This window comes from Oncorhynchus masou, chromosome 5, assembly GCF_036934945.1.
Source record: "Oncorhynchus masou masou isolate Uvic2021 chromosome 5, UVic_Omas_1.1, whole genome shotgun sequence".
Taxonomy (NCBI): Eukaryota; Metazoa; Chordata; class Actinopteri; order Salmoniformes; family Salmonidae; genus Oncorhynchus; species Oncorhynchus masou.
In genome coordinates, this window is record NC_088216.1 from 34,867,408 (window position 1) to 34,894,657 (window position 27,250).

Here is a 27,250-nt window from a genome sequence, read left to right on the forward strand (position 1 = left end):
TACATTCAGCTAACGCTAGCTAGTTCGTTTTATACCGAGGATGAACATTGGGTTGTTATACTTTACCTGAAATGTGCATGGTCTTTGCAATCTCTCTCCATAACACATCCTTATTAGTTGGATCCTTGTAGAATTTTGAAGACGGGTCATATAAAAGTGAGTACTTCTCTACTTCAACGATAAATCTCTCCTCGTCCATCTTTCAAGCACCCACGTTGGCTTTTGTTTACAGGAAGTAGGGGACGGACATATGTTTGTTGTAAGAACCAATGAGTTGATGAGAGGCGGAACTTCCAGACTTGATATGGCGGTTAGCAACCAATTTAAGGTGCATTCCGCCACCAACTGGAATGGAGTGTGTAACTTGCAGTTCGTCTTTCAGTCACACTTGTGGATAATAACCAATGAGGAGATGACACATGAGTACCTGATAAACCAATGAGGAGATGGGAGAGGCAGGACTTCAGCGCAATCTGTGTCAGAAATAGGAATGACTTCTATTTTAGCCCTTGGCGTCACAGACGCTCACAAGCAGTGGGTGCAATAATTGAATAACATGGATTTCTACATTTATTTTGCAACGCTTGTGCACGCGACGTGTCCGGGCTGGTCAGCATGTTATGATTAACTTAGACTCAGCAAATGAAGATAAATAAAATATTTTTCAGTGGGTTATACTAGACTAGGTCAGTGTGTTAATGCTGCCGGACCCCAGAGTACTGAACGATGTCTCGCTCATCTAACACATCTGTTTCAACTCATGAAGACTGAACTATGTCAGAGAGACGCCTATATTGTCCAGTACTGTGCTGGGTCGGAGAAGGACTGAGAAACATTTGAGTTAGCTGGTTTGATTGCACATGTGAAGATTTGGCATTTCTGTTTAAAACCAGGTATACGTGGCAGAGCAAAAATATGTGAAACTGTCTGAGCTGACATTTGATTCTTTCTTGAAAGAAGGCATGTGTGCGTTACCTTAGGTTTGATGGTGCCTTTAGTTAGTTAAGTTGTATTTTTCTTCATATTGACACTAGTCCCCTACTATTTCACCTGGACACACAATGTCTGTTTTTTTTATTCTTCAGTTTTCATCAAATTCAGCATACCAGAGGAAAGACAGTCTGATATCAAAGTGTATGACTAGTCTCACACAGAAATTGACTCAGAGGTGTTTGAAGAGATTGCAAAGGAGTCACCTGGCACCTTCTGGACCACTCTAGGCGATGAAGGACTTGGTGGGTCATCACTGTGTGAAATTATTTGTAGTATTTATTAATTCAGACTCTTCACAGTTTAATGTTAAGCTGAAAGGTTGATTTATTGCAAGTATGACACAATTCAAAATACTAAATGTTCACATATTCACATGGCTTTTACATTTTTTGCTCTCCTATTTCAAAGCTTTTCAATCATCATCATCATCCTCTGTAAGATCTGATGACACTAATTCTGAATTTCACTTTGTGTGACCATCATGAAGAAGCAGCCACTGGTGAAGGGAGCCAACCCAAAAGACAGTGCCGGATAAACTGAGGCTAAAACGGTATGTGGTAGAAACTACTTGTTTAGTGTAATCTGTATGTTTGTTTCATATTATGGGATTGGGGAGTGTTCTTGAGCTGATTCTTTACTATTTTTAAAAAGCTTAATTTACTCACCAAGAGCACCTAATTTCTTTTTTTTTGTTTAAAGTTGATTGAAAGACTCCGAACATCAAAACCTGGTGGTGAACGCATCATACAAGAGTATGGAAAAACCAAGACTGACAGATGCCACCAGAAGGCAGAGGTCAGGATGATGTATGCACAGGGAATTGTTGCATTGTTTACTTATCTCTAAGACTAATTTTCAAAAAATGTATATGTAAGTAAAGTAAAAGTGTCTCTGGAACATTACGTACATGATCAGTCTTTGAAATGTATACATTATGCATTTATATGTATGTTTTATGTGGGAACATTACTATGATCAAGAGAGTGGGTCTGGATACATGGCATGTCGATTGAAGACCATACAAAATAAAAGCACATCTCCCAAAGGTAGGTTCACATACATATTATAGGTTAATATAACAATGATTTAATGAGTTGTGAATCATGCAGGCTCTCAAATCTCCAGCTGTCTCCAGTTGGTGGGCCAGGCCATGGTCGATAGCCCTTCACCCGTGACGAAGTGCCAACTAACGAAGACATCGAGGCAGCCATTGCTGTTTTGAGATACTCTGCTGATGAAGACTCTGTCCGGGAGAAGATGAAGACTGCCTTTCCCTCATTGCCAAGCAATGGTTAATGATGCAGACAAATCAGCAGATGTCTTCTCAGTCTTCCCCAGGGTATTGGATATACCAGGACTGGTATGACATGTTAAATCACTACACCACCAAAATACCAAATACCGCTTCAAGTGTCAATCAGAAAATTATGTTATGTTTGTTTCATTGCAGATAGAACAAGACTTCAGGCTTCTGTTTGGTGAGGCCACAGCTAACAAGTTCTTGGAGAAGTGGCCAACCACTTTCAAGGGATGTGCAATGTTTTATCTTGCCATTATTGTTTTTGTGCAGGTGCACAATGTGCATTTTGGTAGCAATGTAAGTTTGTGACAACCAGTATTGAATGCAAATGTACATTTGACATTGATTTACTGATCAACAGGCTGGGACAGTGACATGGCTGCTATCTTGCTGCTGCTACATTTGCTACCACCAGCTGTTCAAGGTCGTAATAAGCCAGGACAGATGTCTGCATGTCAAGGGGTAGATCAGCTCATCAGATTTCAAAAGGTGTGTTGAAAAGTTGTCTAAAATGTGTACACCAGAAATGGCTCAAGTTTAATAATCTGTCCCTACCTCAATCTCCCATGCATAGTGTGAAGTGATCTGATGTTCCTATAACTGTCATGTCTTATTATGTCTGTTCCTGTCCTTTCTCTTCACTCTGTCTCTCTCTGCTGGTCTTATTAGGTTACCTTCTCTGTCTCTCCTTCTTCAGCTGTTCTACATCTCCCCTAACTAGCTCATTCATCCTTTCCCACCTGTTCTCTCTTTCTCCTCTGATTAGGTCTCTATTTCTCTCTCTGTTCCTGCTACTTTCAGTGTCAGATTCTTGTTTGTGTTTTTCATGCCAGAAGCAAGCTATCGTCTCGTTTGCTTCCACCTTGTCCTATCCTGTCGGAGTCGGCCTGGCAGGTGCATCCTGCACTATACAACGTCGGAAGAGGATTTATGCCATTCCTGTTTTTTCATTAAAGAACTCTGTTTTCTGTTAAAACCGCTTTTGGGTCTTCACTCAAGTACATAACAGAAGAATCTGACCAAGAATGGACCCAGCGGCTCCGGACCCTTTTCACTCCGCCGTCGAGATCCAGGGAGCGATGCTAGGCAGACACGAGGAGGAATTGTCTGCTGCTCGACATGCCGTTGAGACCCTGGCCGTCCAAGTCGCCGACCTCACAAGACAGGTTCACCAACTCCACCTCGATCCACCGCCCACTTCCAGGGTTTCCGAGTCTCCGGAGCCCAGGATCAACAACCCGCCGTGTTACTCTGGGGAGCCCACTGAGTGCCGCTCATTCCTCACTCAGTGTGATGTGGTGTTCTCTCTCCAGCCCAACACTTACTCCAGGAGCGCAGCCCGCATCGCCTACGTCATTTCTCTCCTTACCGGACGGGCGCGTGAGTGGGGCACGGCAATCTGGGAGGCGAGGGCTGAGTGTATTAACCAGTATCAGGACTTTAAGGAGGAGATGATACGGGTTTTTGACCGTTCTGTTTTTGGGGAGGAGGCTTCCAGGGCCCTGTCTTCCCTATGTCAGGGGAATCGATCCATAACGGATTATTCTATTGAGTTTCGCACTCTCGCTGCCTCTAGTGACTGGAACGAGCCGGCTTTGCTCGCTCGTTTTCTGGAGGGTCTCCTCGTCGAGGTTAAGGATGAGATCCTCTCCCGGGAGGTTCCTTCCAGTCTGGACTCCTTAATAGCTCTCGCTATTCGCATAGAGCGACGGTTTGATCTTCGTCGCCGAGCTCGTGGAAAGGAGTTCGCGTTCTCCGTTGCTCCCCTCTCCACATCACTGCCACCTGCCGCATCACTGCCACCCTCCTCCGCCGGCTCGGATGCTGAGCCTATGCAGCTGGGGGTATCCGCATCTCGGCCAAGGAGAAGGAACGGAGAATCACCAATCGCCTCTGTCTCTACTGCGGCTCCGCTGGTCATTTTGTCACCTCATGCCCAGTAAAAGCCAGAGCTCATCAGTAAGAGGAGGGCTACTGGTGAGCGCAACTACTCAGGTCTCTCCTTCAAGATCACGCACTACCTTTCCGGTCCATCTCCGCTGGCCCGGTTCATCTGCTTCCTGCTGTGCCTTGATAGACTCTGGGGCGGAGGGCTGTTTTATGGACGAGACCTGGGCTCGGGAACATGACATTCCTCTCAGACAGTTAGGGGAGCCCACGGCCTTGTTCGCTTTAGATGGTAGTTCTCTCCCCAAGATTCAGCGTGAGACGCTGCCTTTAACCCTCACTGTCTCTGGTAATCATAGCGAAACCATTTCTTTTTTAATTTTTCGTTCACCTTTTACACCTGTTGTTTTGGGTCATCCCTGGCTAGTGCGCCATAACCCTTCTATTAATTGGTCTAGTAATACTATCCTATCCTGGAATGTTTCTTGTCATGTGACCTGTTTAATGTCTGCTATCCCTCCTGTTTCCTCTGTCTCTTCACAGGAGGAGCCTGGCGATTTGACAGGGGTGCCGGAGGAGTATCACGATCTGCGCACGGTGTTCAGTCGTTCCAAGGCCACTTCTCTCCCTCCACACCGGTCGTATGACTGTAGTATTGATCTCCTTCCGGGAACTACTCCCCCCCGGGGTAGATTATACTCTCTGTCGGCTCCCGAACGTAAGGCTCTCGAGGATTATTTGTCTGTTTCGCTCGACGCCGGTACCATAGTCTCCTCCTCCTCTCCCGCCGGAGCGGGGTTTTTTTTTGTTCAGAAGAAGGACGGGTCCCTGCGCCCATGCGTGGATTATCGAGGGCTGAATGACATAACAGTTAAGAATCGTTATCCGCTTCCTCTTATGTCTTCAGCCTTCGAGATCCTGCAGGGAGCCAGGTTTTTCACCAAATTGGACCTTCGTAACGCCTACCATCTCGTGCGCATCAGGGAGGGGGACGAGTGGAAGACGGCGTTTAACACTCCGTTAGGGCACTTTGAATACCGGGTTCTTCCTTTCGGCCTCGTTAACGCTCCAGCTGTCTTTCAGGCACTAGTTAACGACGTCCTGAGAGACATGCTGAACATTTTTGTTTTCGTTTACATGGACGATATCCTGATTTTTTCACCGTCTCTCCCGATTCATGTTCAGCACGTGCGACGCGTCCTCCAGCGCCTTTTGGAGAACTGTCTTTATGTGAAGGCTGAGAAGTGCACTTTTCATGCCGCCTCTGTCCCTTTTCTCGGTTCCGTTATTTCCGCTGAGGGCATTAAGATGGATCCCGCTAAGGTCCAGGCTGTCATTGATTGGCCCGTTCCTAAGTCACGCGTCGAGCTGCAGCGCTTTCTGGGCTTCGCTAATTTCTATCGTCGTTTCATCCGTAATTTCGGTCAGGTGGCAGCTCCCCTCACAGCCCTTACTTCTGTTAAGACGTGCTTTAAGTGGTCCGTTTCCGCCCAGGGAGCTTTTGATCTTCTTAAGAATCGTTTTACATCCGCACCTATTCTTGTTACACCTGACATCTCTAGACAGTTTGTTGTTGAGGTTGACGCGTCAGAGGTGGGCGTGGGAGCCATTCTTTCTCAGCGCTCTCTCTCTGACGGCAAGGTCCATCCTTGCGCGTTTTTCTCTCATCGCTTATCGCCGTCAGAACGTAACTATGATGTTGGTAATCGCGAACTGCTCGCCATCCGCTTAGCCCTAGGCGAATGGCGACAGTGGTTGGAGGGGCGACCGTTCCTTTTGTCGTTTGGACTGACCATAGGAACCTTGAGTACATCCGTTCAGCCAAACGACTTAATGCGCGTCAGGCTCGTTGGGCTCTGTTTTTCGCTCGTTTCGAGTTTGTTATTTCTTATCGTCCGGGCTCAAAAACACCAAACCTGATGCTTTATCTCGTCTCTTCAGTTCTTCTGAGGTCTCCACCGACCCCGAGGGATTCTCCCTGAGGGGCGTGTTGTCGGGTTGACTGTCTGGGGAATTGAGAGGCAGGTAAAGCAAGCACTCGCTCACACTCCGTCGCCGCGAGCTTGTCCTAGGAACCTTCTGTTCGTTCCCGTTCCTACTCGTCCGGCCGTTCTTCAGTGGGCCCACTCTGCCAAGTTAGCCGGCCACCCCGGCGTTCGGGGTACGCTCGCTTCCATTCGCCAGCGTTTCTGGTGGCCCACTCGGGAACGTGACGCGCGTCGATTTGTCGCTGCTTGTTCGGTCTGCGCGCAGACTAAGTCTGGGAACTCTCCTCCTGCCAGCCGTCTCAGACCGCTTCCCATTCCCTCTCGACCGTGGTCTCACATCGCTTTAGATTTTATCACCGGACTGCCTTCATCAGCGGGGAAGACAGTTATTCTTACGGTTGTCGATAGATTCTCTAAGGCGGCTCATTTCATTCCTCTCGCTAAGCTCCCTTCTGCTAAGGAGACGGCTCAGATCATTATCGAGAATGTTTTCCGAATTCATGGCCTTCCGTCAGACGTCGTTTCAGACAGAGGCCCGCAGTTCACGTCTCAATTTTGGAGGGAGTTTTGCCGTTTGATTGGGGCTTCCGTCAGTCTCTCGTCCGGCTTTCATCCCCAGTCTAACGGTCAAGCCGAACGGGCCAATCAGACTGTTGGTCGCATTTTACGCAGTCTTTCTTTTCGTAACCCTGCGTCTTGGTCAGAACAGCTCCCCTGGGCAGAGTACGCCCACAACTCGCTTCCTTCGTCTGCTACCGGTCTATCTCCTTTTCAGAGTAGCCTCGGGTACCAGCCTCCGCTGTTCTCATCTCAGCTCGCCGAGTCCTGCGTCCCCTCCGCTCAGGCTTTTGTCCAGCGTTGCGAGCGCACCTGGAAGGGGGTCAGGTCGGCACTTTGCCGTAATAGGGCGCAGACTGTGAGGGCCGCTAATAAGCGTAGGACCAAGAGTCCTAGATATTGTTGCGGTCAGAGAGTATGGCTCTCCACTCAGAACCTTCCCCTTAAGACAGCTTCTCGCAAGTTGGCCCCGCGGTTCATTGGTCCGTTCCGTATTTCTCAGGTCATTAATCCTGTCGCAGTGCGACTTCTTCTCCCGCGCTATCTTCGTCGCGTTCACCCGGTCTTCCATGTCTCCTGTGTTAAGCCCGTTCTTCGCGCCCCCGCTCGTCCCTCCCCCCATCCTTGTCGAGGGCGCACCTATCTACAGGGTTCGTAAGATTTTGGACATGCGCCCTCGGGGCCGTGGTCATCAGTACCTAGTGGATTGGGAGGGGTACGGTCCTGAGGAGAGGAGTTGGGTTCCCTCTCGGGACGTGCTGGACCGTTCGCTGATCGATGATTTCCTCCGTTGCCGCCAGGTTTCCTCCTCGAGTGCGCCAGGAGGCGCTCGGTGAGTGGGGGGTACTGCCATGTCTTATTATGTCTGTTCCTGTCCTTTCTCTTCACTCTGTCTCTCTCTGCTGGTCTTATTAGGTTACCTTCTCTGTCTCTCCTTCTTCAGCTGTTCTACATCTCCCCTAACTAGCTCATTCATCCTTTCCCACCTGTTCTCTCTTTCTCCTCTGATTAGGTCTCTATTTCTCTCTCTGTTCCTGCTACTTTCAGTGTCAGATTCTTGTTTGTGTTTTTCATGCCAGAAGCAAGCTATCGTCTCGTTTGCTTCCACCTTGTCCTATCCTGTCGGAGTCGGCCTGGCAGGTGCATCCTGCACTATACAACGTCGGAAGAGGATTTATGCCATTCCTGTTTTTTCATTAAAGAACTCTGTTTTCTGTTAAAACCGCTTTTGGGTCTTCACTCAAGTACATAACAATAACCTTAAAAAGAAGTTAGTCACTAAATGCTCCTACCAATATCTCTTGTGTTCTAGGTTGGAACCAGTGTGCAGCAGCGTCTGGATAGCATCACCCAAAGCGGTCAGCCCTACCTTCTTGCCTTGGGATCCACAAAGAGCAGCATTCACTCCTACTTTGTTGTGATCGACAAGCATGCGGGTCCATGCAAGGCAACGGCCTCAGTAGGAACCTTTGACAAACACTTTAAGACTCACTTCATCGTTGGTACATCATACAGTTCTTGCCTGAGTAACTTCTTCACTTTTGTGCAAACAACCATCTATAAACATTGATATGGGGGAAACAAAGGAGACTCCCCAAGTTGCTGAGTTGAGAGCAAGAATGTTGCATTAGTGAAGATCTGCTAAGGTGAAATTATGAAGTGTTTTCTATGCAAGACTGAGCATACAAGTTCCACTTCAAGTGTCAGAAAATTATGATTGTATAATAATAATAATTGTCAAGCACCTTAAAGTAATTAATGGACTTTGTCCAGGGAGAACTCTTTATCTAAAATGTGGTCAAGTGGGATGTTCACGTTCCTTTGGTAGCTTTTCTGGTTTTAGAAAGCATTTAAGTAATTGCCACATTTGCAGTTTATTTGGTTCAGTCGATGATGTTGATTTTTCAAACTCTCAAAGCACCTTTAACACTTGTAAAGGTAGTGATGTTGGAGAAGTGTTGACTGGAAATGTAGAGTGAGTCAGCGACGTCTTCCCCAGACATTGTAAATAGTTGTGCGCCTGTAATTGCTGATCTAAAGGCAGCAGGTGTAGGTCAAAGTACAGTTAATTCTGTTGTGAATTCCATGGAAGAGAGAGTTCATGATATCCAACAGCGAGCTAAATAAACTGTCGTTAAGCATGTTCTATGTGATAAAGGACAAACTGAAATATCAGAGAAAGGAGGCATCTTTTGAAGGGTTAGAGAATTCTTTCACTGTGCTAAATTCTGAATACAAGATGTCCACATTTTTTAGAGAAGTGGGAAACTGTAGAACCAGTTGAACAAGTCATTGGCTCAAGATTTGACAGAAGACAAAACAAAAAGACTGGAACATATGACCAGATTGTAGTTCAAGACAAATTCATGTATGTTCCAATATTGTCTACCTTGCAGTCAAATGTAAACATGTTTCAGAGATGTTTCGCGATCCTAGTGACACAAGACTGATGGATCTTTTATTAGGAGTCACCCTCTTTTCTCAACAGAAAGACACGTCATACAGATTAAATTGTTCTAGGATTATTTTAAGGTTGCAAACCCTGTGGGTTTCAAGCGAGGATTTCATAAATTGGGTGCTATATATTTTACTTTAAGGAACTTCTCTCCTGAAATGGAATTCTTGATGGGCTAACATATACCTGTGTGCCTTATTTCATGTTCAAGATCTTAAATGTTATGGATTAAGGGCAATCCTTGCTCCTATTGTTCGAGACATTAAAGTGTTAGAGTGATGGCATTGTGGTTCCTTTATACAGTGGTTGTGTTCATGGCAGTGTGGTTCAGGTTACTGGCGATAATTTGGGTCTACATAGTTTGTTTGGCCTGGTGAAGTCTTTCAGTGGCAAGGTATTGCTGTAGGCTCTGTCTTGCAGAAAAAGATGACTCAGACAGAATTCTCTGAAGATTGTCCCAAGATAGTGTTGTGAACTAAAGAAATGCACACTGCTCACTGTCAGGAAATGAATCGGAATCCATCTCTTCCTTGTGTTTTTGGTGTGACGCATTCGTGTTTATTAAACTCTGAGTATTATCACAGAACTGAGAACTTGATGTGTTAGAGGGTGTGGCCCAGTACGAGTTGAAGTTATTTATCTGAAGAAAAAACATGTAACATCAGCAGAATTAGATTTAAGAATACAAAGTTTTGATTATGGATTCATGGAAAGAAACAAACCAGTGGCTGTGAATTTATCAGAAGGATTGAATGATTTGGGGCTTAATGCAATTCAGTCACAGTGCCTACTGAGAAATGCTCCTCTTATTTTTTGGGAATTGGTAACTTCTACTGAACAGCACTGGGGCCTACTCCTTTAATTACTTCAAATAGGAGAAAATATTATTTTAACTATGTTAACAGCGGGTCTCTGTGTTTATTTAAACAGTTGTTTTCCCAGAGAGAACTTTTACCAAAGCACCATTTTCTAATCCATTATCCCGCTGCATTTAGAAAATTGGACGTGTAATTCATAGTTGGTGTATGCAGTATGAAGGTAAGCATGTTTTTTTAAAACTACAATCTTTAAAAAAATAATGTAAAAAAATATATGGCGTATAATTGGCAATCCTCTACACTTTTTAGTCAATAAGACATTGGTCCTGTGAAATGTTGCCTTTGAATATGGTAAAAGCTGGTTCTATGATTGCTATGGCAATGCAAGTGCCCATTAGCACTCAGGTTATGAAAGTGGACTGGGCTAAATACCATGGTTATGTTTACCGCCCAAGCAAGGTTATCTGTTGTAAAATTGAATTTGAAATGCCTCTGTTTTATCAAATCAAATTTTATTTGTCACATACACATGGTTAGCAGATGTTAATGCGAATGTAGCGAAATGCTTGTGCTTCCAGTTCCGACAATGCAGTAATAACCAACAAGTAATCTAACTAACAATTCCAAAACTAATATCTTATACACAGTGTAGGGGGATAAAGAATATGTACATAAAGATATGAATGAGTGATGGTGCAGAGCAGCATAGGCAAGATACAGTAGATGGTATCGAGTACAGTATATACATATGAGATGAGTATGTAAACAAAGTGGCATAGTTAAAGTGGCTAGTGATACATGTATTACATAAGGATGCAGTAGATGATAGAGTACAGTATATACGTATACATATGAGATGAATAATGTAGGGTATGTAAACATTATATTAGGTAGCATTGTTTAAAAAGTGGCTAGTGATATATTTTACATCCTTTCCCATCAATTCCCATTATTGAAGTGGCTGGAGTTGAGTCAGTGTGTTGGCAGCAGCCACTCAATGTTAGTGGTTGCTGTTTAACAGTCTGATGGCCTTGAGATAGAAGCTGTTTTTTAGTCTCTCGGTCCCAGCTTTGATGCACCTGTACTGACCTCGCCTTCTGGATGATAGCGGGGTGAACAGGCAGTGGCTCGGGTGGGTGTTGTCCTTGATGATCTTTATGGCCTTCCTGTAACATCGGGTGGTGTAGGTGTCCTGGAGGGCAGGTAGTTTGCCCCCGGTGATACGTTGTGCAGACCTCACTACCCTCTGGAGAGCCTTACGGTTGTGGGCGGAGCAGTTGCCGTACCAGGCGGTGATACAGCCCGCCAGGATGCTCTCGATTGTGCATCTGTAGAGGTTTGTGAGTGTTTTTGGTGACAAGCCGAATTTCTTCAGCCTCCTGAGGTTTAAGAGGCGCTGCTGCGCCTTCTTCATGATGCTGTCTGTGTGAGTGGACCAATTTAGTTTGTCTGTGATGTGTATGCCGAGGAACTTAAAACTTACAACCCTCTCCACTACTGTTCCATCGATGTGGATAGGGGGGTGTTCCCTCTTCTGCTGTTTCCTGAAGTCCACAATCATCTCCTTAGTTTTGTTGACGTTGAGTGTGAGGTTATTGTCCTGACACCACACTCCGAGGGCCCTCACCTCCTCCCTGTAGGCCGTCTCGTCGTTGTTGGTAATCAAGCCTACCACTGTTGTGTCGTCCGCAAACTTGATGATTGAGTTGGAGGCGTGCGTTGCCGCGCAGTCGTGGGTGAACAGGGAGTACAGGAGAGGGCTCAGAACGCACCCTTGTGGGGCCCCAGTGTTGAGGATCAGCGGGGTGGAGATGTTGTTGCCTACCCTCACCACCTGGGGGCGGCCCATCAGGAAGTCCAGTACCCAGTTGCACAGGGCGGGGTCGAGACCCAGGGTCTCGAGTTTGATGATGAGCTTGGAGGGTACTATGGTGTTAAATGCCGAGCTGTAGTCGATGAACAGCATTCTCACATAGGTATTCCTCTTGTCCAGATGGGTTAGGGCAGTGTGGTTGAGATTGCGTCGTCTGTGGACCTATTTGGGCGGTAAGCAAATTGGAGTGGGTCTAGGGTGTCAGGTAGGGTGGAGGTGATATGGTCCTTGACTAGTCTCTCAAAGCACTTCATGATGACGGAAGTGAGTGCTATAGGGCGGTAGTCGTTTAGCTCAGTTACCTTAGCTTTCTTGGGAACAGGAACAATGGTGGCCCTCTTGAAGCATGTGGGAACAGCAGACTGGTATAGGGATTGATTGGATATGTCCGTAAACACACCAGCCAGCTGGTCTGCGCATGCTCTGAGGGCGCGGCTGGGGATGCCGTCTGGGCTGAAGTGTTGCTGCTCAGGTGCCTTTAATTACTCTAGCTTTTCGAGAACATTTCAATGTGTACAAAGTAACCAAGTCAAAACATGGTTTTGTTTTCTTTTATGTCTGATAACCTGCATTATCATAGACCATTTGATATACAAATGTCGTATGGAAGGAATTAGATCTCCATTTGTTGTCCCATATTGCTTTCTCTGGTGAGCATGTCACTTGCGATGTTGACAGTTGTAACGGTTTTGACTTGAGGTTATTATTTATAGGGGTGCCAGGTAGGTTGTGCCTACCAGAGAAAACATTGGTTTCTCCTTTTAGTTTGGGAGGGAATGAGTCCCATCTGGTCCGTCAAGTCTACACCAATACAAAGGACTTATGTAAAAGTCAGGATGGAAATAACTTCCAAAACAACTATTCTTTTGCGTGGGTTGTATTAGCTACATCAATGATTACACACACATATAATAATATAACAATGAGTTCTGGTTCCTCCAGAAATGTCCTGTACCTCGGGCCTAAAGAGTCCAGCCCGGTAAAGGAGTTCAGGGAACTCAAGTGACTGTCACGCAGTGTTTTTCCGTTCATTCAGTGTAGCGTAAACCCAGTATTAATCATACAATCCATAAGAATTATTTTACCACAGAACTTTAAAGCGTATCAACTCTTACTAAGTCCTCAACTACAACTAACTACATAAATCATCACCGTATACATGACATCAAAACAAATGAAATACCGTATACAAAAAGGTGGTGGTCAGTCAGACAATCCAATCCGCCAATAGATCTCCAGTGGAGAAAGGCCACGAAGAACAGAGAGGTGTAGTCCACGGAAGCAAAGAGTGGATCCGATTCTGGGTAAACTCAATTAGGCTACAAAACAACGGAATAGAGAAGCGTCGGGCACTAAGGGTTGAACACATCCTTATTCACGTCTCCATCACAACCCCCCCTTTTGCGCAGCTGATGCTGGCTATTTAATTGGGAATTAAAGGGAAAGCGCCCTATGGAAGGAGTAGCACTGAGACGGTTCAGAAAAATTCAGGGCCGTCACAATACTCAAATGACTTCACCAAAATTATGATTACGCTAATAGAATGCTAACATCAACACGCTGGTGTATTGAACTAATGATGATTCTTTCATGTCATTGTGTCAAGTCACAAATATATCCCTCAATTCTCAAAGATTGGAATTTACCTTTCAGCAGGGACAAATTTTATCTATGATTAGATTGAGATCTTACGAGAGAAAAAGGAAATGTTAATTTAAGAATAAAACAGAGACAGACAGAACCCCCTTCCCCTCTTTATTGCGGGATTGTAATGTGGTTAATCAACGTTGACATTTGTGATGTTTAACTGTATTTTGTATACATCATTTGCTAACATAGGTAGCCCTATAGATATGGCATATAGGATATACCCTTAGTCTCGTGGCATTCAATGGGACCTTTTCATTTGCAAACAAGCTTTCACAGCTTTCCATGAGGATAGAAAACAAAGAAATAGGCTTCATTATACAGCACTGACTATTATGTTGCTAGTATCTCTCAAAGTTTTCCCCTCTAGGGATTGGAACTGGAGAATCTTTTCATAATGTCTTCCCACAAAATGACCTGCCCTATCCAGTAGCCTACATTCTCCCTTTACTGACAGCTGGAGCTGCAATTTCACCCTCTTCCATGGCTGTTATCTACAAATGACTTTGGATAGGTAGCTAATAAAGTTAGCTAGCTGATGGCATTTCATTCACTTGGCTAAACACTGTGTAACGTTAGCCTACAAAGTGGTCTACTGGAGCCAGATAATAGGTTTCTTTTTACATAAAACTGGATTTAATTACTTGAATAGGTTCTCCCACTGCCTCTTTAAATCTTTGCTTTTTAAACATTCAATCATTGTCAATCCAAATACCAAGGTATTTGTATGCAGGGTCTTGTTCAATTATAGAACCATCTGATGAGTGAAGATGTTATCTGAACGGAACTTGAAAACATGTATTAAGCAAAAGTTTTAAATCAGTTAGGGCTTTTTGTACAGCTGAGAAATCGGACTGTAGTCTTGTCATATCCAGGTCAGCAGTCGGGGCAATGGCGTACATAATAGTCTGCATATAGATAATCTGCATATAGATGAAATGTACAATTTTTGACATATTGACCAGTAGCATTAATATAAATGGTGAAAAGAACAGGTCCTAGTAGTGACACCTGTAGAACACCTTTTATGTACTTCAAGAAATTCGAACTTAGAACTCAGGCCATCGTGATTGAGGTTGTCACTAAGATAATCATAAAACCATGAGTAGGCATCAGAGCCCATGCCAATCGAACAGCAGTATCAAACACTTTTGACAGGTCCAAAAACAAGGCAGCACAATTCATTTAAGTTTCTAAAGCATTAACTAATGTGGTTGCTGTGCCCTGGCCTAAACCCAGATTGATTAATATTCAATATACCATGCTCAGAGTTGATTGCTTATCTACCAAAGACTCGAATCTTAGCTAGACATGGAAGCCTGGAGATGGGATGTTAATTATCGGGGCAGCAGGGTAGCCTAGTGGTTAGAGCATTGGACTAGTAACCGGAAGGTTGCGAGTTCAAACCCCCGAGCTGACAAGGTACAAATCTGTCGTTCTGCCCCTGAACAGGCAGTTAACCCACTGTTCCCAGGCCGTCATTGAAAATAAGAATGTGTTCTTAACTGACTTGCCTGGTTAAATAAAGGAAAAATAAAATTATCAAGATCAATACTATCCCCACCCTTGGAATGGCGGTACATATGCCGTTTTCCCTGCTTTTGGAATATTTCCTGTTAAACATTACATTGTTAAGATATGGCCCACTGAGCCAGCACACTTGAGTATACCCGGTTCCGATTGGTCAGCCCCTGTTGATTTCTTTGGCAACTTTGTGAATTGCCAAAATGCTAAAACTTATACCATTTTCTGAGTCAATCTGCAAAATTCCAAATCGGCATTCAGCTCAGAGTAGAGCAAGAGGCTCTTTCAAAAAGTAAAACAATTAAATGCATCATTGATGGCATTTTTGTCCATAATGGGACCAGAGTCTGAATGAATTTGTTGGAGCAGAGAGGAAGAAGCACAGTTTTCCAGAATTTGGCCAGATTCCCCTTACCATCAGAAAGAGAGCTTACATAATAATCAGCCTTTCTAATTAGTCATACATTAGGCATCTGAGCAATTAAATGATCGCCAATCCAGGCCTATGTTCCCGGCAACATTTCTTACAAATGACTTCAGATAATTCAGGAGTGAACCAGGCATTCAATCTACTTTTAACTGATGTTTTGAAAGGCACATAGTTATCTAGTGTCAAAGACATTTACAAAAAAGCTAAATCAGGTTCAGGGACTATGGAGTTTGAGTTCATAAATCGGAAAGAGTCGTTCAACCTACAGCATTAACTAATTACAAAAAAATGGAAGCAGTGGCACAGTGCTAGCTTGATTCTGGGTTCGAGTCCAGGCTTTGTTGCAGCCGGTCGTGACTGGGAGACTCACAGGGCAGCACACATTTGGCCCAGCATCGTTCGGGCTAGGGGAGGGTTTGGCCGGCAGGGATGTCCTTGCCCCATCGTGCACTAGTGACTCGTGTGGCGGGTTGGGCGCAGTGCACGCTGACACTGTCGCCAGATGTACGGTATTTCCTCCGACACATTGGTGCTGCTGGCTTCCAGGCTAAGTGGGCATTGTGTCAAGAAGTAGGGCGGTTGGGTTGTGTTTCGGAGGACGCATGGCTCTCTGCCTTCGCCTCTCCCGAGTCCGTACGGGAGTTGCAACGATGAGACAAGACTAACTACCAATTGGAGAGAAAAAAAAGGGGTAAAAAATAAATAAAACCGCAACCAGGCAAGTCATTTTGAAATATGTGTTTATTTCAGAATGCAAAAGACATGTTGCAAAAAGCTATATTTCAGAAAGGGTGAAAACGAAAGCATCCTAAATATAATTGGCTGAATGTTGGTATGGCTAGGTTTAGATAAGGTTATGGTCTCTTGGTTACAATTACAATGATATTTCATTTTTATATAATTTGTGTTGGCTCCTTAATTTAGTTCAATTAAATCTCATAACACAACTGTTTGGCATTAAGTTAGAAAGTGTGTTTTTTCGAATCTAAATGGCACAAATGCTGCCATCAGTCTTGCTGTATAACGAACACAAAATCAATCCCATGGCCCTGTGTAACTGTGCAAGAACAAAAAAAAATAAGATTCTGTTCAAATGTGTAGATCACACCCAAATCCACTTTGGCCACAAAAGCACATTACTAAAGCAAACCAGATTCATGGCACAGAGAACTCATTTTCGTAAATAATAAAATAAAAATATAATAGAACATTTGTCTTAATTATAATTGCACACTACATTTCGGAAATACAGAGACCCCTTTGAAAAACAGCCATCATTAAGGTTGTTTAAAATAAAGTTAATCAATAATAGTCAATTATCTCAACTCACTAACTCAGTTTTTCATATTCACATATTGTAGCGGAGACCCTATTTCACAAAATCTGTGGTGTTTGTTGTCCCCACCATCAGCACACTTGATAACAGGGAGTGTAATTTCAATCAGAGAAATAGAATTCCTAGATTGGTCTGAAGGGATAGGTCCACTACAATTTAGCTGGTACGCCATAGGTATTAAATAGTATTGACATTTTAACGTCCAACTACGAACCACAAAGACTGCTGCCGGTCCTCCCACCGTTGAATGGGACTGTCTATTCCAGTGGTACACAACTCATACCCTACGAGGTCCGGCGCCTGCTGGTTCTCTGTTCTACCGGAATTTATTTCACACACACCTGGAGTCTCGTTTGAGGGGTCTATTCGATCATCTATATTTCTACGATTTCAACACGTTTCCTATAGAACCCTCAAACTCAACTCTGGATCTCAAAGCCAGTTCCACTGTATTTTTTTCATTGTTCCCCTCTAAATCAGTGATTGATTTAGACCTGGGACAGCAGGTGTGTGGAAATCATTATGAGGTATAACAGAAAACCAGTAGGCTCCGGACCTCATAGGGTGAGTTGAATACCCCTGCTATAGAAGATTGACAATATTATTTAAAACAATGGATATTCCCATTCAAGTTAACATTGTCTGATGGGTGGACCTGCAACAATTTTTATGGTACCATTTGGAGTTGAAATGTTACATTTTAATTCACATTTTAGTATTTTAATGTATTTAAAGAGTATGGTGGGCATAACAAACACCTAATTTGATTTGAAATAGGGTATAAGCTACAGCATAACACAAGAAAACATGTTTTGTTAATTGACGTCAAAAAGGTGTAAAAATGACAACCCTGTTTGTACGCTTTCAAATTGCATCAAAATCAACACTTTGTCTGAATCAAAGACCAAGATGTGGACATGTGGGACGACCCTATAATGTAAATACATAAACATTACATTCTCAAATCTATCATTTTAGTTTCCATTGTTTTAGGGAGAAAATAGAATAGGCGAAAGCATCTAACATCTGGATCAATAGCAATTTCCTGATAATAATAGTGGTCAAATGGGTGTAGTAAACAATGTGAGAAGTTCTACAGCACTACTCTAATTAAGGCACATTTTATTTATCTTTGGTACAAAACTTTAGCAATCCATAGCATACATTCTATTGCAGCAGATTAATATGATTTAGCATACATTTCTAATTAATCTCCAGCATGAGAATACCATTCTAAATTGGATACGTTACAAACGTCAAAATGTGAACAATACTGGAGCCGCATCAGTTTGTTAGCTCGCTAGAGCTTGCTAGAGTTTTATAGATTGATTTAGAGTTAGCTAGCTACCAATCCTATTCCTACCTATACTGTAGCGTCATGCCTCCAAAAATGACTGTCTCCAGTTATGTTTACATTTTGGCATTTGTGACATACACTTTAAGCATATTAAGTGCAAGGTGGTGTATACTACCAGCTCTCATAATGTGACACACTATCGTAAAAAAACTACATTGCATAAAGGTTAATAAGCAGTGCAAAAGGCCATGCACAAGTATTCCAAGTTTGAGTGGTGGAATGACCAAGATGTAACAAACACAATTAGGAAATGAAGATGTTTGCACTGATAACGTAGAATCACCCTGACTAACCTCTATAACGGAGGAAGCGTCTTTGCAATGAAAATAAAGATGAAATAAAGTGAAGTATCCTCGAAGAAAGAAAAAGTAGGCTACAAACACACTATGCCACTGCTCAACAAATACTGCAAAACGAATGCAGCCACTTCAAACTCGAAAATCCAAATCTGAAGATACGGGATTTGAAAGGCTGGCCACACGAGACAAAAGGCATCCGCATGCTTCCTATCTGAAACAGTTTGGCATAGTTTGTGCATATATTAGGACGACATTGACATTTTTTTTGTCTGTTCGCACAAAAAAAAACAACCTTGAGGCAAGCTGAATTTCGGTAGCCATACACCCCTTCGTCAGTCATTGGTCAACAGTAATGTTTGTCAATTTTAATAAAATAAAAAAAACTTTATTTAACTAGGCAAGTCGGTTAAGAACAAATTCTTATTTTCAATGACAGCCTAGGAACAGTGGGTTAACTGCCTTGTTCAGGGACAGAATGATAGATTTGTACCTTGTCAGCTCGGGGATTCAATCTTGCAACCTTTCCGTTACTAGTCCAATGCTTTAACCACTAGGCTACGCGCCGTCATTCAACAAAGTAAAAATTTATGACAGATTTCTTCAGTTATCTTAGATTATTTCTGAATATTGTGAGGAAGTGTATGTATACTGGCTACAGAGTCTCAAGTTGGACAAACAGTACTATCACTGCTTTTTTTTCCTCAAGCGAAGGTCTTTTAAGGGAGTATGCAAGCACACTCGTTCGGTTCACCGAGCCAATTTCTGCTAGGTGCCAGCCGAACCAAAGCATACCGAAGCCTTTAGAATCATGTAACGTGCGGTGCAAGCTAAACATTTGTAGCCATTATTATTATTATGAAGATGTAACACCTTGATCAGACCTACAGCATCATTGCAGCAATGCTGCAAAATCAATTCTGGCGGTCAAACCTTTTTCATTACATAATACAATCGTTTTACTGGATGTGTGAAACAAAAGTTAAACATTCACCTTTTGTTACTATTTCCGCCAAGTCTACAAATACAATTCAATGCATACGTTGGATAAATCCATGTATGCGCCACACAGAACGCACTGCTTCTGCCTTTGCAACAGAGTTTTGGTGTACCAAAACGCAGTTACGCTCTTGGTCTGATCGTTCAAACTTTGTGTTACGCGAGTAGCTTACTTTATTTAATCAAATGTTTTGAAGCTGCATTACATGAAATGCATGATTATTTTGGCTTTATTTAAAGCTCTCCTTTCCACTATTTTTCAACATCACCCTTCTTGAACTCCTTGTTACTTCCAGAGGAATGAAAGAAGAATATCTGAAGCAGCAAAGAATGAGAAATATCTATGACTGTAGAAAAAAGAATAAAATATATATATATATATATATATAGTCAGAATTATCATAAGTGGCATCAAAAGGCAAAATGAGCATTGACAGAAATAATTTCAGTATTTTCACATCCAATAGTGGGCATAATCAAAACCCTGTGTGGTGGAGTGTGCTGGCTCCCTCGTGTGGCTAGGAATGCAAAGTGCTGCATTTCTGCTTGCTCCACTAAGCTTTGGGGGCAGGAATGTTGACTGGATCCAGTTTCAGCATCTTGTAGTAGGACACAAGTTGATTGGGCACTTCAGCCAAGACACTCTGGGCGAGGGCTTCCTTAGGGGCCTGCAGAGGGCGGAAGGACAGTGAGAAGATGAGTGCTCCAATAGCAGTGCAACAAAACATACAAATAAATTCAAGATAGAAAAGTACGTAAAAACCTGTCAATATCTCGTCAAAGTGTTATGGAATGTTGCCACACTACCCACTGATACTATTACTGATGTACACTTGTGAATCTTCTCAATTCCTCGCCAAACTGGTGTGGTACTGGTACTGACAACACACTTCACAATGACAAATGCAGATTAAAATAAACATACATTGGCAAACTGTCTGAGGGGCACAAACTGCACAATATCCCTGGTCACGGGCTCGCCACTCAGGGACTTGAGTACGCCGTCGTCTCCATCTAGCAGCTCCATGGCCTTGAAGTCTGCTTCGCCCACCCCGATGATGATGATGGACATGGGCAGCCGTGAGGCCTTGACGATGGCATCCCGGGTCTGGTCCAAGTCCGTGATCTCGCCATCGGTGATGATTAGCAGGACAAAGTATTGCTGAGGGAAGTTAAGAAGACAGAACAGTTTGTTAAATTTGATTTAGTTTGAAATGAACACAAATGGCCTAGACATGACAAATCCTCCTGCTTTCCCACTATGTTCATTCTGACCAAGACACTTTTTCATAACTGTTGAGTAGGCTTGTATTGTAAATGTCTGATTTGCATCATGTTTGTACACAGTGCCTTCAGAAAGTATTCAGACCCCTGGACTTTTAGCACATTTTGTTACAGCCTTATTCTAAAAATGGATTAAATTGTGTTTCTCTCATCAATCTACACACAATATCCCATAATGACAAAGCAAAAACAGCTTTAGACATTTTTTCAAACATTAAAAAATATCACATTTACATATAGTACTAGTCAAAAGCTGACATCAATTCATTCAAGGGTTTTTCTTTATTTTCTAAACCTATTTTCTACATTACAGAATAATAGTGAAGACATCTAAACTATGAAATAATACATATGGAATCAACGTGTTAAATGAAAATATATTTTATATTTGAGATTCTTCAAAGTAGCCACCTTTTGCCTTGATGACAGCTTTGCACACTCTGGGCCTTCTCTCAGCCAGCTTCGTGAGGAATGCTTTTCCAACAGTCTTGAAGGAGTTACCACATATGCTGAGCACTTGGTAACTTTTCCTTCACTTGGAGGTCCAACTCATCCCAAACCATCTCAATTGGGTTGAGGTCGGGTGATTGTGAAGGCCAGGTCATCTGACGCAGCACTACATCACTCTCCTTGGTGAAATAGCCCTTACACAGCCTGGAGGTGTATTTTGGGTCATTGCCCTGTTGAAAAACAAATGAGTGGGACGAAGTACAAACCAGATGGGATGGCGTATCAGTGCAGAATTCTGTGGTAGCCATGCTGGTTAAGTGTGCCTTGAATTCTAAATAAAATCACAGACAGTGTCACCAGCAAAGCACCCCCACACCATCACACCTCCTCCATGCTTCATGGTGGGAACCACACAAGGAGATCATCTGTTCACTTACTCTGCGTCTCACAAAGACACGTTGGTTGGAACTAAAAATCTCACATTTGGACTCAGACTTAAGGACAGATTTCCACTGCTTTTGTTTCTTTGCCCAATCAAGTATTCTTATTTGTGTCCTATTGTAATGGTTTCTTTGCAGCAAATTGACCATGAAGGCCTGATTCATGCACTCTCCTCTGATGTTGAGATGTCTGTTACCTGAACTCTGAAGCATTTATTTGGGCTGCAACCTGAGGTGCAGTTAATTGCCCATTTCTGAGGCTGGTAACTAATGAACATCCTCTGCAGCAGAGGTAACTCTGGGTCTTCCTTTCCTGTGGAGGTCCTCATGAGAGCCAGTTTCATCATAGTGCCTGATGGTTTTTGCGACTGCACTTGAAGAAACATTCATTTTCTAGATTGACTGACCTTCATGTCTTAACTTCACTAGGGTAGGGGGCAGCATTTGGAATTTTGGATGAAAAGCATGCCCAACTTAAACATTCTGGGACTGAGTAGCAGACAATAGGATATGCATATAATTAGTAGATTTGGATAGAAAAGACTAAACTTTCCAAAACATATGTCAGGCAAAAACCAGAGGAAAATCCAACCAGGAAGTACTATTATTTTGAAAGGCTGTTTTTCCCCATTGAAAGCCTATCCACCATACAAAGACTTAGGACCCAGTTCACGAGCTCTGTGCGCTCCTCTACATGTGACCATTGTTTCAGGCTTTTACTCTGAAAGCGCTGTATCTCCCTCATTTTTCAATCAGTGACCAGTGGAAATTTCTATTCATCAGCCATGCACCCCGATTGTGAACGCGCCTTTGTTTCTCCTTTCCTATTGACAAAGCTTTTGTCCGGTTGAAATATTATTCATTATTTATGACAAAAACAACCGGAGGATGGATTTTAAACATCGTTTGGCATGTTTCTACTAACTTTTATTGTACCTTAAAAAAAAAATTAAAAAAACTTTGTCCTGGAAATAGTGCCCGCCCGCGCCTTCTGAATTCGGATTACTGGACAAAACGCATGAACAAAAAAGGAGGATTTTGCTCATAAAGAGGGACATTATCGAACAAACAAACATTTGTCTAACATGGAGACCTGAGTGCCACCAGATGAAGATCATCAAAAGGTATGTGATTAATTTTAATGCCATTTCTGACTCCTTGGTTGGAAAATGGCTGAATGCGTTTCTCTTTCTCTCTAGCTAACATAATCGCAAAGTGTGCTTTCGCCGTAAAGCGTTTTTGAAATCTGACACAGCGGTTGCATTGAGAAGTTTATCTATATATTTCCATGAAAATACTTGTATAGTTTATCAATGTTTATGATGAGTATTTCTGTCATTTTATGTGGCTCTCTGCACTTTCACCGGATGTTTGAGACAATGCATTTCTGACCACAATGCGCCAATGTAAACTCCGATTTTTGGATATAAATATGAACTTTACCGAACAAAACATACATGCATTGTGTAACATGAAGTCCTATGAGTGTCGTCTGATGAAGATCAAAGGTTAGTGATTAATTTTATCTATATTTCTGCTTTTTGTGAATCATTTCTTTGGCTGGAAAAATGGCTGTGTTATTCTGTGAATAGGCACTCACCTAACAATCATTTGGTTTGCTTTAGTTGTCAAGCTTTTTTAAAATGGTGTAAAATACATGTATGTTTGAGGAATTCTAATAATGGGATTTCTGTTTTGAATTTGGCGCTCTGCAGTTCCACTAGCTATTGATAAGGTGGGACGCTACCGTCCCACGTACCTTAGAGAGGTTAAAAGTAATGGACTGTCATTTCTCTTTTCTTATGTGTCGTCTCCCGAGTGCATCTCAGTGCTAGAGACACCCTGGTTCGACCACAACTGGCCGTGATTGGGAGTCCCATAGGGTGGCGCACAATTGCCCCAGCGTCGTCTGGGTTTGGCTCTGTGTAACCCTTCATTGTAAATAGGATTTTTTCTTGATTTCCTAGTTAAATAAAGGTTAAATAAAAATGTGAGCTGTTCTTGCCATAATATGGATTTGGTCTTTCACCAAAGTGTTATTTTCTGTATACCAACCTTACCTTGTCACATAACAAGTTATTGGATCACACACATTAATAAGGAAAGAAATTCCACAAATTAAAAGATAAGGCACACCTTTTAATTAAAATGCATTCCAGGTGACTACCTCTCGTTGAGAGAATGCCAAGCTGTCATCAAGGCAAAGGGTGGCAATTTGATGAATCTCAAATATATTTCATTTGTTTAACACTTTTTTGGTTACTGTGTTATTTCATAGTTTTGATGTCTTCACTGTTGAGTGTAGGGGGCAGTATTTTGATGTTTGGATGAAAAACAGCCTATTTCTCAGGCCCAGAATATGCAGATAATTGTCAGATTAGGATAGAAAATACTAAAGTTTCCAAAACTATCAAAATATTGTCTGAGTATAACAGAACTGATAGTGCAGGTGAAAAAGTGCAGGTGAAAAACTGAGGAAAATCCAACCCGTAAGTGCTGTTTTTCCTGAAAGCTCTCTGTTCCATTGCCTGCCTTCGCTCCATTTAAAGGGATATCAACCAGATTCATTTTCCTATGGCTTCCACATGTTGTGAACAGTCTTTAGACATAGTTTCAGGCTTTATTTTGAAAAAAAAAATGAGCGAGAAAGATCACATCGCGTCATTGTATGGCTGGGTGCCAGCAGCGTTTTGCATGTGCAACAGCTTGGAGCAGGCATTTTCTCTCTCTCTCCTATTGAAGAAGGTACAGTTGAAATATGATCGATTATATATTGTAAAAACAACCAGAGGCTTGATTAGAAAAAACGTTTGACATGTTTCTACGAACTTTATGGATACTATTTGGAATTTGTCTGCCCGGTCGTGACCGCTCGAGCCTGTGGATTTCTGAACATAACGCACCAACCAAATGGAGGTATTTTGGATATAAAAATAATCTTTATGGTACAAAAGGAACATTTATTGTGTAACTGGGAGTCTCGTGAGTGCAAACATCCGAAGATCAAAAAGGTAAGCGATTCATTTTATTGCTTTTCGTGACCAATCTACTTTGCTGCTAGCTGTTTGTAATGTTATGTCTGCTGAGAGAGATGTCCTTACATAAACGCTTGGTATGCTTTCGCCGAAAACCTTTTTTGAAATCTGACACGCCAGGTGGATTAACATCAAGCTAAGCTGTGTTTTGCTACATTGCACTTGTGATTTCATAAATTAAATATTTTTTGTGATTTAATTTGGCGCTCTGCAATTCAGCGGATGTTGACAAATGATCTTGCTAAACGGGATGGGTGCATCAAGAAGTTAACAAGGACAACACACAGGTCTTTCCATCATTGTATGATTTTTTTGTGTCCAAATGAACAAGTTTACAGACAATGTCAAATGTGAAATAGCGAAGCACTTGAGTTGGGTGCGCAATTATGCAGGTACTTTCCACGAAACGGATGACAAACAACTGGATTCGTTATCCCTTTCATGCCCTGCCTCCAGTCCACTTACCAATATCTGAACAAGAGAGCCTCATCGAAATGTAATTTAAATCAGAAGCCACTGCCAGATTTCTTGATTGGGCTGCGCTCAGAGTATCCTGCCGTGGCAAGACACTGATGCCCTTTGCAACCACGTACCTATGCGAGTGTGGAATCTAAGCCATCACTAGCATGAAAACTAAATACAGGCACAGACTGTGTGTGGAAAATGATTTAAGACAGACTCTCTCCAATACAACATTGCAGTTATGTGCATCTTTTTAAGCACACCCTTCTCATTAACCTGTGGCCAGTTATTCACAATTTTCAATGAACAAATAAGGTTTTATACTTAAGATGGTTAAATAAGAGCAAAATTATTGATTATTATTAGTGCCCTGGTCCTATAAGAGCTCTTTGTCACTTCCCACGAGCCAGGTTGTGACAAAACTCATTCTTATGTTTATTAAATGCATTGTATAATGTATGTGGCAGACTTACAATGATGGCAAAAAACAACAACAACGCAACTGGAGGTTGAATGTTTGAAGGGGTACGGTACTATAAAAAGTTTGGGAACCACTGCTGTAGAGCATCTTCTGTTTCCAGGTGTCAAAGTTATCTATAAAGAGTGATTTCAACAGAGCTTTTTTTCTTCTTTTTTTCTTTTAGCCAAGTGTGTAATGCCAGTAGCCTGCTGAATCTTTCACACTCGTGGGCCAATAGAGCTGCCAATGACAACAGCTGGTGCAATGGCGGAGGAGGTCTGGCCATTCTTTCACCTTGACTGGTTTTGCAAACCCCTCAAGGATCGAAGGGCGGTGGGGCCCAATGGACCCGAGCAAGCTGTAGTATCCTTTGTGGATGATTAATGGGCCGGACTCTCAGGCAAGCCTCACATTCCCTTCCTGGAGCCCACCCCTCTTTTATTCACGTTTTTGTTTAGTCTGATGTTTTCTTGTTTAATTTGTACAATTGCAAAGCGACTTTGGGTCCTTGAAAAGCGTTATACAAGTCTCATGTTTTATATTGTTATGGTCTATTTTAAAGGTAAGCTGAAAAAGTGAAGATAACCTTTAATGAGATGGCGGGGAAGAGGTGTTGCATGTGGTCTAGACTCACCGATGCGTTGTTCTGCTGTGCCGCCCCTGACGCGATGCCTGCCACGTGGTTGATTATGGGGGAGAAGTTGGTGGGACCATATAGCTTCACCTGAGGTAGGGCCATGCGGTAGGCCTCCACAATCCCCTGGACCCCTGCAACATATTAAACACACAGGGCCAGTTTGAGCTTGAACTGGTGTAAGTAGGTCAGTGATACTGAAATACTATTTATAAGTTCAATCACACACATTTCCTAGGCGGCAACAGTCTGGATGGATATTGTAATTTATCGTACATTTTATGACTTGGGTTACATGTTTTTGCATGAAATGTTTTGAGGAATACTGGTAAATGCATCAAATGAGACTAAATATTTCAATTTTGATTTTGAAAATGTGCCTTGCAGTGCAGGAATTTGTACATTAGGCTACTGCTATTTTAGTACAACATTAATTATTAACCTCTCTGGGATCGTTTGGGACGCTAGTGTCCCACCTCGCCAGCAGCCAGTGAAATTGCAGGGCGCCAAATTCAAAACAACAGAAATCTCATAATTTAAATTCCTCAACCATACAAGTATTTTACACCATCGTTAATCCAACCAGTGTCCGATTTCAAAAAGGCTTTTCGGCGAAAGCAGAACATATCATTGTTAGGTCAGCAACTAGTCACAGAAAGCATTCAGCCATTTTCCAACCAAAGAGAGGTGTCACAAAAAGCAGAAATATAGATAAAATTAATCACTAACCTTTGACGATCTTCATCAGATGACAGTCCCAGGACTCAATGTTACACAATACATGTATGTTTTGTTCGATGAAGTTCATATTTATATCCAAAAACCTCAGTTTTACATTGGCGCCATGTTCAGAAATGCGAACTTCCAGAGAAGTTGCAGAGAGCCACATCAAATAAATACTCATCGTAAACTTTGATGAAAGATACGTTTTTACATAAAATTAAAGATAAACCTGTTCTTAATGCAACCGCTGTCAGATTTCAAAGAAGCTTTACGGCAAAAGCACAATATTCAATAATCTGAG

General features: G+C 42.5%; 1 protein-coding gene and 1 long non-coding RNA gene across 4 annotated transcripts in view; one reads left to right on the forward strand and one right to left on the reverse strand.

The window, feature by feature from the left end:
- The first annotated feature begins 1,100 nt into the window (after positions 1-1,100).
- Positions 1,101-1,782, forward strand: LOC135526665 (uncharacterized). The gene is made up of 3 exons (XR_010453342.1): positions 1,101-1,235; positions 1,484-1,543; positions 1,693-1,782. It is a non-coding gene; the product is annotated as an uncharacterized LOC135526665 (long non-coding RNA).
- Positions 1,783-16,196: 14,414 nt separating this feature from the next.
- Positions 16,197-27,250, reverse strand: part of cpne1 (copine I) — a 66,702-nt gene continuing 55,648 nt past the window's right edge. For all 3 annotated transcript variants that reach the window (XM_064965431.1, XM_064965430.1, XM_064965433.1), the window contains exons 14-16: positions 26,227-26,360; positions 20,387-20,623; positions 16,197-20,129 (exon numbers count right to left, since the gene is read on the reverse strand). In XM_064965431.1, the coding sequence (XP_064821503.1) occupies positions 20,016-20,129; positions 20,387-20,623; positions 26,227-26,360 (485 nt within the window). In that variant the 3' untranslated portion in view covers positions 16,197-20,015. The remainder of the gene's footprint in view (positions 20,130-20,386; positions 20,624-26,226; positions 26,361-27,250) is intronic.